A 14,909-nucleotide genomic window follows, 5' to 3' on the forward strand; every position below is an offset into this window, starting at 1 on the left:
CACAGGCAGCCCAGGCTCAACCACAGCTACTGCCCCCGCTCTCCCCAAGACAAAATGAAAGGTGTTTGTTGTGGGAGATTCCATCCTGCGGGGCACTGAGGAGACAATCTGCCGCCCCGACCCCTTAGCCCGGGAAGTCTGCTGCTTCCCAGGGGCCCGCATCCAAGACATTGTGGAGAGGATCCCAGAGCTCCTCCGGCCCACAGACCACTATCCCATGCTCCTTATTCACGTGGGCAACAATGACACGGCTCAGAGCACCCCCAGCCAGGTCATGAGGTGCTACAGGGATTTGGGATCGGGGCTTAGGGGTCTGGGAGCTCAGGTGGTGTTTTCGTTGATCCTCCCAGTCTCGGGCTATGGGCTGAGGAGGGAGAGGAGGATCCACACAGTGAACCAAAGACTGCGGAGCTGGTGTCATCGGGAAGGCTTTGGCTTCCATGACCACAGCCCGCTCTTTGGCGAGAGAGGCAGCGAGCTGCTGGGAAGAGATGGTCTCCACCTCTCTCCCCTGGGGAGGAGGCTCTTCTCAGCCAGGCTGGCTGACCTGTTCCACTGGGCTTTAAACTAAGCCCGCTGGGGGATGGGGGGAATACTGCCACTGCTGGCCCACTGAGCAACCCTTGCAAAGCCAGCAGACCAAGGCACTCAAGGGAGTCCACCCCTGCCCCAGCCCTGGCACAATCTGTGGGCAAGGCAAGAGCCCCCAAGGGCACACTTGCCTGCCTGTGCACTAATGCCAGGAGCCTGGGCAATAAGCAGGAGGAGCTTGTCCTCCTGCTCAGTGCAAAGAAATACGATGTCATTGGGATAACAGAGACCTGGTGGGACTCCACCCATGACTGGACCACGGGTATAGATGGCTATACCCTGTACAGGAGGGATCATGTTGACAAAAGGGGCGGGGGTGTAGCTCTCTATGTGAAGGAAAGCTACATGTCCCTGCAAGCTGATGTTGGCGACCAGCATGGACAGCTAGAGATGCTCTGGGTAAAGATTCGTGGGGAATACGGCACAGTGGACACAACAGTGGGAGTCTACTACAGACCTCCCACTCAAAGTCCTGAGCTTGACCAGGAGTTCGCCCGGGAACTGACTGAGGCCGCTTGCTCCAGGACCTTGGTTGTCATGGGTGACTTCAATTACCCGGACATCTCGTGGGAAAATCACTCAGCAAAATCCAAGCGGTCGCAAAGCTTTCTCTCATGCATGGATGACCTCTACCTGACTCAAGAAGTCTATGGGCCAACGAGAGGCAAAGCGCTGCTCGACCTGGTACTGGCTATGGGGGACGACCTAATCGGCGACCTAGTGATCGATGGGAAGCTGGGTGACAGCGACCACGAGCTGATCACCTTCACCATCCGCCGTAAAGCTGGCAAGTCAGTCAGCAACACAGAAGTCCTTGACTTCAGAAAAGCCGACTTTGACAAGCTCAAGAGGCTTGTCGGTCAGGCCCTTAGGGACCATGACCCCAGGGAGATGGGAGTTCAAGAAGAGTGGTTGCTTCTCAAGGAAGCGATCCTCAATGCACAAGCTAAATCTATTCCAACACGGAGGAAAAGCAGCAAGAAGGCACAGCAGTCCTCGTGGGTCTCCAGGGACCTAGCGGACCTCCTGTGGCTAAAAAGGGAAGCCTACAAAGGATGGAGGACGGGATTCACCTCCAAGGAGGATTACTCCGCGCTGGTCCGGTCCTGCAGGGAGCAAACCAGGAAAGCCAAGGCTGCAACTGAACTCCAACTAGCTTCAAGCATCAAGGACAACAAAAAGTCCTTTTTCAGATATGTGGGGAGCCGGAGGAAAAGCAAGGGCAACGTTGGACCCCTGCTAAACCAGATGGGGCAACTGACAACTGACGCCCAGGAAAAAGCCAACCTATTAAATAGGTACTTTGCGTCAGTCTTTCATAAGTCCCATGGGACACCCATGCCTGCTATGGGACAGGGAGATCCGGGTGTTGGGGATCCCCTACCCTCCATAAATGCTGACCTCGTGAAAGAACACCTTGAGAAGCTGGATACCTTCAAGTCAGCCGGCCCTGACAATCTGCACCCCAAGGTACTCAAGGCGCTGGCGAGCGTCATAGCCCAGCCCCTGGCACGGATCTTTGAAAACTCCTGGTGCTCTGGTGTAGTTCCCGAAGACTGGAAGAAAGCCAACATGGTGCCGATCTTCAGGAAAGGGAGGAGAGTGGATCCGGCTAACTACAGGCCCATTAGCCTGATTTCTATCCTGGGGAAGATCTTAGAAAAGTTTATTAAGGAGGCCATCCTTGAGGGACTGGCCCAGGCTAACATTCTAAGGGATAGCCAGCATGGGTTTGTTGCGGGTAGGTCTTGTTTGACCCATCTCATTTCCTTCTATGACCAGGTGACCTATCACCTGGACCAGGGAGAAGAGATTGATGTCATATATCTTGACTTCAAAAAAACTTTTGATCTGGTATCCCATGATCATCTCTTGGCCAAACTGGCCAGTTGTGGCCTTGGCTCCACCACGATCCGCTGGCTGGGAAATTGGCTTCGTGGTCGGACCCAGAGGGTAGTAATTGATGGCAGTCACTCATCGTGGTGCCCTGTGACCAGTGGGGTCCCTCAAGGCTCTGTCCTGGGACCCATCCTGTTCAACATCTTCATTAATGATGTGGACATTGGAGTCAGGAGTGGACTGGTCAAGTTCGCCGATGACACCAAACTTTGGGGCAAAGCATCCACGCCAGAAGATAGGCGGGTGATCCAGGCTGACCTGGACAAGCTCAGCAAATGGGCAGACGAGAACCTCATGGTGTTTAACACCAAAAAATGCAAGGTTCTCCACCTTGGGAGGAAAAACCTGCAGCATCCTTATAGGCTTGGCAGTGCTACGGTGGATAGCACTACAGAGGAAAGAGACTTGGGGGTCATCACTGACCACAAGATGAACATGAGCCTGCAATGCGATGCTGCAGCTAATAAAGCGACCAAAACACGGGCTTGCATCCATAGATGCTTCTCGAGCAAATCCCGGGATGTCATTCTCCCCTTGTACTTGCCCTTGGTGAGGCCGCTGCTGGAGTACTGCGTCCAGTTTTGGGCTCCACAATTCAAAAAGGATGTGGAGAAGCTTGAGAGAGTCCAGAGGAGAGCCACGCGCATGATCAGAGGTCAGGAAAACAGATCTTGCGATGACAGGCTGAGAGCCATGGGAGTCTTTAGCCTGGAAAAGCGCGGGCTCGGGGTGATCTGATGGCCACCTATAAGTTTATCAGGGGTGACCACCAGGATCTGGGGGAATGTTTGTTCACCAGAGCGCCCCAAGGGATGACGAGGTCGAACGGTCACAAACTCCTGCAAGACCGTTTCAGGCTGGACATAAGGAAGAATTTCTTTACTGTCCAAGCCCCCAAGGTCTGGAACAGTCTGCCAGCGGAGGTGGTTCAAGCACCTACATTGAACACCTTCAAGAGTAAACTGGATGCTTATCTTGCTGGGATCCTATGACCCCAGCTGACTTCCTGCCCTTTGGGCAGGGGCTGGGCTCGATGATCTCCCGAAGTCCCTTCCAGCCCTGATGTCTATGATGTCTATGAATAATTACATTCTATACATGGACAATTATTACAAATTTATCATTTTTCCATTTATAGAACATAATTATTGGGGGATCCTCTTAAATTCAAGGTTATCTTAGATTTAAGTATATATGGCAATATATTTAAAGAGTACCTTGAATTGTTACCTGGTTTCAAACCTACTTCTAAGCTTGGTACATATTCAGCTGATAACATCTCACTGTCATGTTTTTGCACTAGCCTCCTGATCACCAAGCTATACAAAGCTATACAGCTATTACAAAGTCAAGCTAGTGTATCTCAATCAGTTTCTTTGGCTGTCTCAGTAAACTTTCATCTCTACTGTACTGCAGCTCCTCTTTGTCTATGTCCTTACCTGCATTTGACTGTTCAGTCTCCTGGTCACATTCTGGGTAAATTTGTAAATTAGTTTCATCTCGTGTCTCTGTCCTTATTTCACTCATAGCATCCTCATTGTCAGGGATTTTGAGAAGTCTTTGATTCCTTCTTAAGATTTGTGAGCGCCAAGTAAGTGTGAGGTAACTCCTCTTTAATTACTGTCACTTTAACTGAATAATGTCCATCTTGCCAAACTTGCACTGAATTACTGTTTTTCATAGTTGTGGAAGTGACCTTCCTTTTTCTCATAATTATGCATCTGATTGTACTTTCCCTATCTTTTCCACACTATCAGAGACTCCTTTGCCCCTTTATTTCTTGCCCATATGTCAGGTAGTCAAGTTTTTATATGCCTGTTGTATAGGAATCCATAGGTGACTTTCCACACTGCAGTGGTATAGATCTGTAGCTGAATAATACCAAGTAGGGATATTCTCCTTCCTCCTTTGTTTTTTAAGCAAATTATTTACAATATGCATTCCACATTCTGCCAACCCATTGTCTTGAGGGTATTCGGATTGGATATCTTATGACAAAAGTCATACATTTGAGCCAAGTTTTGAAATGCCCTATTCTTCAACTGTGGTCCATTTTTAGTAATTAGTAAGATTTTTAGTTCTTGGAATTCCATGTCATATAAATTTAGATTTAATATACCTGACATCTGTCATCATTGTGGTATCTTCAAGCATCACTACTTCTGGGAAATTGCTATAGTTGTCCATTATAATCAGGCAGTCATGTCTTCCCAAACTGAACATGTTAGTTCTTACTTTGTCTCAAGGAATATCAAGTTGCTCATGGGGTGCCATTGGTTCTTTTTGCTGGGCATCCTTGTATGTCTTGCATTTCATACCTTTCTTACCATGTCTTCCATAAAACTATACATCCTTGAACAAAAGACTTTTCTGGCTTTGCTTTTCATTTGGTCACTTCCTGATGTCATTTGTGTATTTATTCCAAATTTTTCTTTCTCATCATTGCTGAAATCAAAGTCTGTGTACCTTTCATGACTACACGAGAGTTCATTTTTATATTGAGAATTTACAGCTGGGAAATAGTAATGTTTCCCTCCTTATTGCTTCTAACAATGTTTGCAGTGTTTCATCTTTAGCCATTTCCATCACCAGTTCATCACCAAATGCCTGGAGGCACCTTGCATGATGCTTTAATCATGTTTACATGTATGGTTACAGTCTGCTTTAGATCATCTGGTTGTGAAATGTTGGACAGAGAGTATGCTCTTGAAAGTGTTTCCACTACAACTAAGTGGCATCCGGGTTGGAACTCCAGAGTCATATCTTACTTCTGCAGTTTCAAAAGTAATCACTGTACACTTGGTGGTGTATCTCCAAGTCCTTTTTTGGAATGTATCAGTCAGTGGTTTGTGATCTGTTTCTGCAGTGAATCTCTGATGATACCTTAAGTCATAGAATCTTGTACATCCATAACCCAGGCCAAAGGTTTTTCACTTTATGCATATAATTTTTATGCAGTGGTCATAGCCCTAGATGCATATGAAACTAGCAACCAATCAATTCCATGATGCTGTAGTAGTCCAAATTCATCTTTTGAGGCTCTAGTTTGATGTCTTTTAATGGATCAAAGAACTATAGTACTGGGGCAGGAAGGCTCTGCTGAAAAAAAGAACCAGGCCCCTCACCACTTCTGCATGGGGTTTGGGTGGCCAGGTTGGCTCGGGTGTCAGGCAGCAGAGGCAGGAGAGGGGGGGAAATGCAGGAGCTTGCCTTGGCATCAGTCAGTGCTGGAGAAGCCCTTAGACAGCAGCACGCTGCCTCTCCATGTGGTGGGGAGTCCGGCTGAAGTATTTCTATGGTATATAAGTTGAAGTAGAAATTTAAGGGTAAATTTTGGGGGTTAAAAATTTAACTCTCGTGCCACCTCAGACATTTCCTGTGGGTAAGTGAAAGTGTCCTCTTTTTAAGTTTTTGTTCAACTCCCTTGGGTTTGTACATAGTTGTAGTTCCCCTCTCGTCTCCTTACTGTTACCAGGGAATGGGTCTGGTCTGTTGTTTCTTGTATTCTCTTGCACCGTTCCTGCCTTGGTTTGTAGCCCTTCTTTGTGTCTTTTTCTTAAGACATGTGGGGCTTTTCATGTAGTAGGTATCACTGGTTTTGCATCTTCTCTTAACTGTATTTTATGTCACTGGGAGGTGACCATTCCCTGTGAGTCTTCATAGGATGCCTAGTAATGCCTTCAAATTTGGTTCAGTGTCATTGTTCAACCTCCCTATGGTATACATCATCTTAACAGGACCAAGTAGCTTACCCGTTCCTCTGTATACCACCACAAACTTGTTCTGTTGTTGTCCTGTATACCTCAGTGTGAGGGTGCACCCTCCTACCACTACAAGGGTCCCTTCATTACAGCTTTTCACAGACACTTTAGACTCTCTCATTTTTATAGGCCCCCTCTATTTTAGTTTCTACAATTACGTTTAGTCGTGCCCCAGTATCTATCTTGGAGATAACATAGGTGCCATTTGTCTGCATTTTAATTAGCCTACATTTCAAGCTTTTGGGCTCTTCTTGGAAAATGCTTAGGAACACTTCTTTCTCTTCACTTGAGTCTGTTTTTGCACTTCATAAATTCAATAATCTTCATGGTATATATGTTGATAGTTTCTCTGCACATATTAACACAATGGGCCGGTTTATTATAACTTCCACATTTTTGCCCAAATGCAAGTCACTTTTGATATTCATGCAGTTACCACATCACTGACATTGTTTATGACTTCCCACATGACTAGGCTTGCCTGGATTGATTTTGGTAGGCTTTTGTTTTGATGGTTTAGTAATGGTGCTAGCAGTGACTTCTTGCATGTCTTTCTCTAGGCATTTTACTTGTGTTTCTGTTTGTTCTGCATCTTTCTATACACATATTGCCTTTTTCTAGTGTCAGGTCCCTTTCTCAGTAATCACTCAAGCTGTTTACTGTAACATCCTAGGGCTGTCTGGCTTTTGATGAAACGGTCTGTGGGTGTTCCATATCCACGGGAGTAACTTTTTAGTTTTAGGTCTGGACAAACTTCCAGTTTCCCCTTCCTTTTTGTGTTCTTATCCAGGACATTTATTTCTCATAAATTATATTTTTTCTAGGAATAAAATGATCTTTAAATATTTGTATAATTTCTCTATGGCTATTTTCTTGCTTCCCTTCCTCTATGTATAATAGGCATTGCACACATCCAAGTGGTCCATTGCCTGCAACTGTTGGGAGCTGACCAATCTTTTGCTCTTCCTGTACTACCTAGTGGGTACATCTACACATTGTATTAGTATGGAGCAATGAACTCCAGCACAGTGTGCCCTGGAGTTTATTGCTCCCGGGCACAGTGGTTGAACAAGCACCCAGGACTGCAGCATGTTGAGCTGGGTCGGAGCAGCTCCAGCTGACAGAGTGCCCAGGGTCTCAGCCTGGCAGCCTGGGGATGCTCTGACCTGGCTCAATGTGCTGCAGAGGAGCCAGCTGGAGCACAAGGGTGGTCCAGTGTGGGGCTAGCCAGCAGGCAGCCCCCGCACTGAAGCACCCTTGTGCCTCAGCCAATCCTGCCAGCATCTACACATGCATTGCTGCACACTAAAGAACTCCACTATAGCATAGCACTTGTATTTACAAGTACTAACCTAGGGCAGAATTAGTTTATTTCCTGTGGCCTAACATGGTCACATGTAGATGTTGAAGGTTCACTGCAGAGCTAATTAGGCAGCTCCACAGTAAACATCTTGTATAGATGCACCTGCTAGCACAAAGGGTGGCATTCTGCACATGACCTGCGCTGGGCACCAAAATGTCTGGCTATGGCTCTGATGCTGTGCCTTCCACTTTTGCTACCGTATTGTATCCTGAGCTTTACAATGTGGAAATAACCCCTTATTATCTACAGAAACTTGTATACAACTATTTACACTACAGAGGTAAGAAGAGCTTGCTGCTACCTTTGTGGCTGGCCTACACCTGGTCTGTCACCCAGAATTTCCTGCTGACCTCACCCAGAGTCTCATTCAATACCACATTCCTGGACACACTGTGCATTCAGGAAGCCTTACTCTGCCACATCCACTTTCAAGTGATGGTTTAAGTCTTTCTTTTAATTTTGGCAGGTGTTTATTGGCATAAAGTAGGAATAAAATACTGGTAAAATTGTTGCTTGAGTTGAGCCAATGTTAATGCCATAAAGGTATTTTTTTATGTGCGTCTTATTGAAAATCCAAAAGTTTCAGTAATTACGAGACTACAGAAGACAAAAAATAAAACCTTATCTCTTCTGGCCTAATACTCTGTAATTATTCTAGAAGTTAATAATCTAGCAGACTCAATATTTTCTTATCAATCATATAAGCAGAATAGAACCAAGGATGGGGGTTTATGTTGGTTTGTTTATTTGCACTGTATTTACATGGCATATGCTATGTTGTGTAATTGTATTTATTCTGTGCTGACAGCAGATTGTAAAGCCTTCTGCTGGCCACTTACATTTATCTTAACAAGCTGGTTGAGTTTTCAATTTCTGTGAAGCATCTTAATTTTTGCATTTCTCATAAATGTATTTACATGTACATTCTATAAATGAATATGTTGATGCAGCCTCAGCATGCAGAAGTAACATGCTGGATCCTAGGAAGTAGGAGAAGGGGGTTGATTCTAGGGATTCATATGTTTATTTAGATTTAGAATAACTTAAAAATACAAGAAAATAAGACTCAAATGTAACTCCTACATGGCACCTCAGTTCAGTGTTACCTAGTCCAAGCGTATGAAGCAGCTCAAGTACACAAGTAGCCTTTTTGGCTTACAGTGTTAGTGTATTCATCTTAGGCATTTGTGATAGCATGTGCTGGGTGGGTTTTTGCACGTCTGTGAAAAACGTGAAAGTCTGCATAGGTACGTAAATGTTTTGGGGCGTTCAATCTGAAAATCAGGCACAGGGAGACCTTAATCCTAATCCTGGCACAGGCTCTGATTCTCTGACCAACTGTGTGTGGGCAAGTTACTTCCTGACTCCTCCACCTTGGTTTATGTCTATGCATTTTACCTTATTCAGACAGACTTCCCTGAAGTGCCTAAGTGAATTGAATGACCATATCATACAGGATTTTTTTATCTTTGATGGTTCTATTCAGTTTGAATACTGTTTTGTTTTTTTTCATGGATGTGGAAAGTATTAAAGGAAAACAAAATTAAACACTGGGATAATTCATTTAAATGTAGGATCACATTGTAGGGTAAGCCATTGACCTCATCCACAAAACAAGGATCATTCTGTTTATTGTGATGTATTTGCATCTGTAGGTTATAAATACTGTAGAAATATTGCCCATAGCTGTAGCACCAGGAAGGTGCCTAGACAGAAGATGACTAAGGCCTAGATTAGGGGTATAAGGAGAGAAAATGGAAGTCCATCCAGAGGGCTCAAACTGAACTAGGGAAGAAAGTTGGTCTGGCACAGGTCTATTAGAAGGAAGACTCTGTCAGTAAAATCCTGTATGACCCCAGCAGTCATTGTAGGCACAGAGCATTTTAGAGTTCTGATAAATCCAAACCCCATTTAATATTATAACATTTCTAATATTTTCTTGGGTATGTTTTATTTTTATTCTTCTCTTCCCATAATTTGCAAATTAAGGGGAGGTGTAATATACTGAAGCAAGCTCGTCTGGTTTGGTTTTTTCGCTTTTAGATAATAACGAAAAATTAATGCCATGAACTCAATAGCAGAGCTGCTATCAATGAAAGATATTCCATAGATACATGAGAGTTGTTTTGAATTTGTTGGCAGGGGGAAAAAGCTTAGTTATATAGTGAATGCTGCAAACTCATCAAGGTCCCAGCTTTGCCTTAACTCTGTAAATCTTAATTTTCCTAACAGCTGTCAACAAAGACAAGCTTGAAAAAGCAACTGGACTGAAAATCCTGCAGACTGGCATGGGGGAGGTAAGTGACTTGGGGGGCGTTTTGTAGTCTTAAAAACATTTTAATTGTTCTTTTATGAAATTGTAGAGCTCATGTATGTCAACTACCAGTGCCTTTTTATGATACAGTTGCATCTGTCAGAATACAGTCTGCCGCACAAATAGTTCTGTATCCCACAGAGAAGAAGTTCAGTTTTTAGGAATAAAGCTCGGTGGCATTTAAAAAATGTATCTCATCACTTTGTTGTATATGAGGAACAAAATCCCAAAACATAAGCAAAGCAATTGCAGTATATTATTCCCCCTAGGTTTGAGTGCTATCTTGTCTAGACCAGTGAAATCTAAACTTGGGGCAAAGAGCTTGCAGATGTAAGGAGGAATGTATCTGTGCACAGCTTGCTTATTTTCAGTGTCTTTTGGGTTTAACTTGAAATATAAATATGACTCTGATACACTATAGTGATATTACTAATAAAAAAAACTCAACTAAGTTCATTATTATTAATAAAAAATGATGTTATCTGCTAAGAACACTGTATGAACTATGATGAGTTATAATTCTGGTGCTGATTTAATGGACATAATGTTTATTTTCTTTTACTTTTAAATTATTTTGTTAGTGGAGAATGTTAAGAAGTTCAGGCAAATGCTGGGTTTTTATGATTGTATTATTTACAGAATTAAGGAAAACCAGTAATTGGTTAAATATTGAAGTAGATTAACTATTTGTGATTCATTCTCAATTTCTGGAATCTCCTATTCTTATCCGTCTATAACAAACAGCCAGTCCTCCAAGGGATTGCACATATGAATAATGAACAATGAAGCAGTCAGCCCTAAAAAGTTGGCAATTGCAAAATCTTCTGTGTACCCAGAACTTGCATTAGTTTGTGGATCTAAAGGCAGTAACTACAAACATACAAACCTGCTTGGCTAGTATAAATCAGAGAAGCTTCATTGACTTTATTAGAGCTGTGCTGCTTTACAGTACTTGAGGTTGCGGTCTGGATTTGCAAAATTGTACTCATGTGGCTAGGCCCTCTGAAGTCTGTGGGACTGCTGCTAGTAAAATGACACCTGTTTCTAAGTACTTGGATGGTTGGAGTTCTAGGCATTATCCAAAGCCTGTGGAAGTCACTGCAGAGTGAGTGCCATTGACTTCGAAGTGCTTCAGATAAGATTCTCAGCGAAGAGCCATATTTTGCATCTTTCAGTCTGAGAGGCACTGCAATAATTTAGCAGATGGTGAAGTCAATTCTAATTTTACGCATTATTTTCAGAACTTGGTACTTCACTTAAATAAGGAAAATATTTGTGATTTTGAAAAGCTTTATGGAGGGGAAAACTTGCCTTGAAAGCATCTGCTTTCGAGCTAAAAGGGTAGAATGAGATGGAAAAATGAAACAGGCATTGGGAAGTCTGCAGAAAAGTTTCAGTGTACAGAGTTTTGCTATATTGTTATAGCGTACAGAGCATCACTATATTATTATTATTATTATTATTATTATTATATTATTCTTGTTTCCTCAGTGACTTTTAAACTCTGATTTGGATTACCTAATCAGTTGCCGGTGTTTTGCATTTTTTACAACATGGTGCATTTTTAGCAGGCCATAAGTGGAAAGAAATAAACCAAGCTAAGGCATATATTTAAATATATGTATTTACTAGGTATACTGACCAGGTGAAAAACAATCAAGTTGTTTATAACATTAAGATATTATATGGGAACTCTTTGATTCAACTGCTGACGTATTTTGTTGGATGAGGACCCAGAAGCTCTCTGGTGCGTGCTTTCCCCTAAGAAGTTTATCAGTTACAATTGTACACACACAAAATACATTTCTGAACAATCTTACCTCATGAAAAATAATATAGCTCTGTGATTAAGCCAGTCCTTTGTATATTTTTTTACACTTTTTTCCCCCAAGCTATTGTACAAGGGCTTATGGGAACTAGCAATGAAATGACTAAGCTTGTACTTCACTACAGACTGCTTAAATTCAGTCCCAGTAAGCTACAGCTCTTTGTCAGACATTACTGTCTCAACAAAAATGGATTTGCTATGTACACTCACCTGATTTGCTGTGGTCTCTTCCAGTGGGGCTATCTTAAGGAAGTGAGAATAGTAGTTTATGGCAAACGCAGCTTTTTCCAGCCAATGTAAATTGAACATGGCTTACTCCAACCTGGACTTATTCACTTGACTCAAGTCTCTATTTTTGGCACGTTATAAGCCTTAACAGTTTCCTTAATGTCTGTGGTCACCTGAAGCATGGAATAGGAAGCATCTTTGGCTCTTTTTTTGGGAAATGAGCCCTAAGTGAGTCTCAGGTACCCGTTTTAACACTTTTCTGCAAGCAGTCTCATGAATTGTCGTCCTAATGTCTTATGCAACTCCGTAAATTGATAGTAGGCATGAAAAATATTCGCTTTTGGCCACCCTGTGTTTGTCACCTTAATTGTTTCAGCAGGGACCCATCTTCAACAACGAGACTGCCAATCTTAGTCACATTTCATCTGCCTGGACAGGGTGTTTTTTTAATTAAATTGTGATGTACATGAATTGGATTTTGTTCCAATGCACTTATGCCTTAGAGTGATTGTCTGTAACCACCAAATATCTCCCAGTTTTGTGTTAAATATGGCAATTATGCATTTCTGGATGAAACAGTGATCTTAGTATTCTTGGACCGGGCAGTTTTTTTGGCGATGGCAAAATACAGTTTCTAGTGTATTTCAGCTGCTCCCAGATTCCATAAATATAGATGTGAAGGTCTGGATCCTATTCCAGCTCTTAGGCCCCTACGTGAACTTGATTTTGTATTTAGGTATTATTATTGTTATTTGTTTTGGTTGGTTGGTTGGTGTTTTATTTAGCACTAGCCCTGCACGTCTTTTTCTTTCCAAAACTGCTCAGGGCATAACCTTCTTCTGTTTCCTTTCTTCACTCAAATGCCTTTACATTATCAAAGTTCAATCTATGTTATTGTAAAACACCTCAAACGGAAATTTGTAGAAATGGTGTCTCTTAAATAGGCTCAGCACACATTCTTTTTTTCTAAAGCCAGAAACCTACTGATGTATCAAACAGAGAAGTTTTTGGTATCGTTCCTGTACTCCATAGTGACAGGACAAGTAATGATCTTAAAATACAACAGGGGAGATTTAAGCTGGATGTTAGGATGAACTGACTATGAGAGGTCGGTAAATTAGCTCCACAATCTGTTCTTTTACAATTTTGGATTCCCTATCATGTCATCAGTGTCACCACCCTGGATTTCTGCCTGGTGTGGGTGAATGACTTTCTGTGGCAAATGCTAATTGTCCTGTTAAGCACTAATTCTGAGCCTTCTGGTGATGTCTCTCAGGAAATTGTTCCCAGATTTCAATCATGATCTGGCGTCTTATCAGGGACTCAGCCACTTAAATTGCAAGCTTGGACCTTCAGTCGGAGGTCAGCTACAAACTCTTCTGAGTTTAACTATTTTTTCCCTTCTGTTTAGAAACATGTCATATATTTCATAGATTTCATAGACATTAGGGCCGGAAAGGACCTTGTGACGTCATCAGATCCAGCCCCCTGCCCAGGGGCAGGAAGTCAGCTGGGGTCAGATGACCCCAGGAACATAAGCATCCAAGTGTTTCTTAAAAGTATTTTGAGTAGATGCTTGCACAACTTCTGGGGGGAGTCTGTTCCAGATTCTGGATACTTGGACAGTAAAGAAGTTTTTCATTATGTCTAGTCTGAAACGGTCTTCCAGCGCTTTGTGACCATTAGATCTTGTCTTCCCTTTGGGTGCCCTGGTGAACATATTTTCTCCCAGTTCCTGATGCATACTTATGTACTGCCACCAGCCCCCCCCCCCCCGAGCCTTTGCATCTACAGGCTGAAGAGTCCCATGCCTCTCAGCTTCTCCTCGTAAGTCCTGCTGTCTTGACCACTAATCATGCACATAGCTCTCCTCTGGACTCTCTCAATGTCACTCAGATCTTTCATCTTTATGTGCTATATTCATCAATTTTTTAAATACAATTTAGTAGTTGGCCATTGCTTCATTCAGTATGGAGCCCCTGCAAGAGACAACAGCTGGTTCCAGCTGGCATTTGTAAGAGCCCCTAAAAGCTACAGTTCCCCCAGTTACTGCTACAGATCTGCTGGAATTTGCTTCCTGACAGTTGCACAGCCAAACCGCAGCAAAGCCCAGCTCATTTTTTTTTCCTTTTTTGAGAAGGCCAAGTGAACAGGGCCCAGACGAAGCTCAGTCTCTCAACTGAGGTCAATTGTGAATTCAGTAAAATTTCTGTGACCATCTCATAGCTTATGCATCTCTTTAGTTAGCCTGTATGGTGCAAGTCTACCCTGCTTTCTGCCTTTTAGACACTGGAAAAGAGCCTGATAACTGACTGAAATATCCAGGAAAGGGCCAAAACCAATCTGCTGTCACATGACACAAGCAAAGGAAGAGGCAGGTCCTCTTCCTGGGGCTGAGAGGCAAGGGAAAAGGCAACTGGAGACTGCTAGGACCAAGGGAATTGCTTCTTTCACATAACTTCATGAGTTTTTCTCTTTGAATAATAAATGATACTCTCTGTAGTCTTAGACTTTGGCGTGTCACCGGTTCTTGCTGGGGCTGGCATGAGCTCACCAGCTTATCGGTACTATATTTTAAATTTTTCTCTACCAGTTTCCTAAAGAAAAATGCATAAAATAGTCCAGTTATTAGACTTTTAACTGCATCCAGAGCTTGCAAGTTGCATTGCTTTTTGATTCACTTATATTGTGACAGACATCAAAGATAAAACAGCTCTTTTAAACTAAAAAGTGGAAATTCCACAAACCAAATTAAGTGAAATTAATGTTCTGCTGTGCACCCAGATGTTCCAAAGCAGCTCCATCCTATTTTGACATGTTTCAGGGGAATCCCTGTTATCTGTATTTTGAACAGTTGAGAAATATGTTGGAATGACCTAATATTTATGTTGCTACAATCAAACATGAAAATCAATATTTGAAACA

General features: G+C 42.8%; 1 protein-coding gene across 1 annotated transcript in view; it reads left to right on the forward strand.

Annotated features, from left to right (window-relative positions):
- Positions 1 to 14,909, forward strand: part of PTPRN2 (protein tyrosine phosphatase receptor type N2) — a 1,011,953-nt gene that overhangs the window by 652,591 nt on the left and 344,453 nt on the right. The window contains exon 12 of the mRNA XM_090047600.1: positions 9,847 to 9,911. Within this exon, the coding sequence (XP_089903726.1) occupies positions 9,847 to 9,911 (65 nt within the window). The remainder of the gene's footprint in view (positions 1 to 9,846; positions 9,912 to 14,909) is intronic.

This window comes from Crocodylus siamensis, chromosome 5 (genome assembly GCF_052110815.1).
Source record: "Crocodylus siamensis isolate JL-2025a chromosome 5, ASM5211081v1, whole genome shotgun sequence".
NCBI lineage: Eukaryota > Metazoa > Chordata > Crocodylia > Crocodylidae > Crocodylus > Crocodylus siamensis.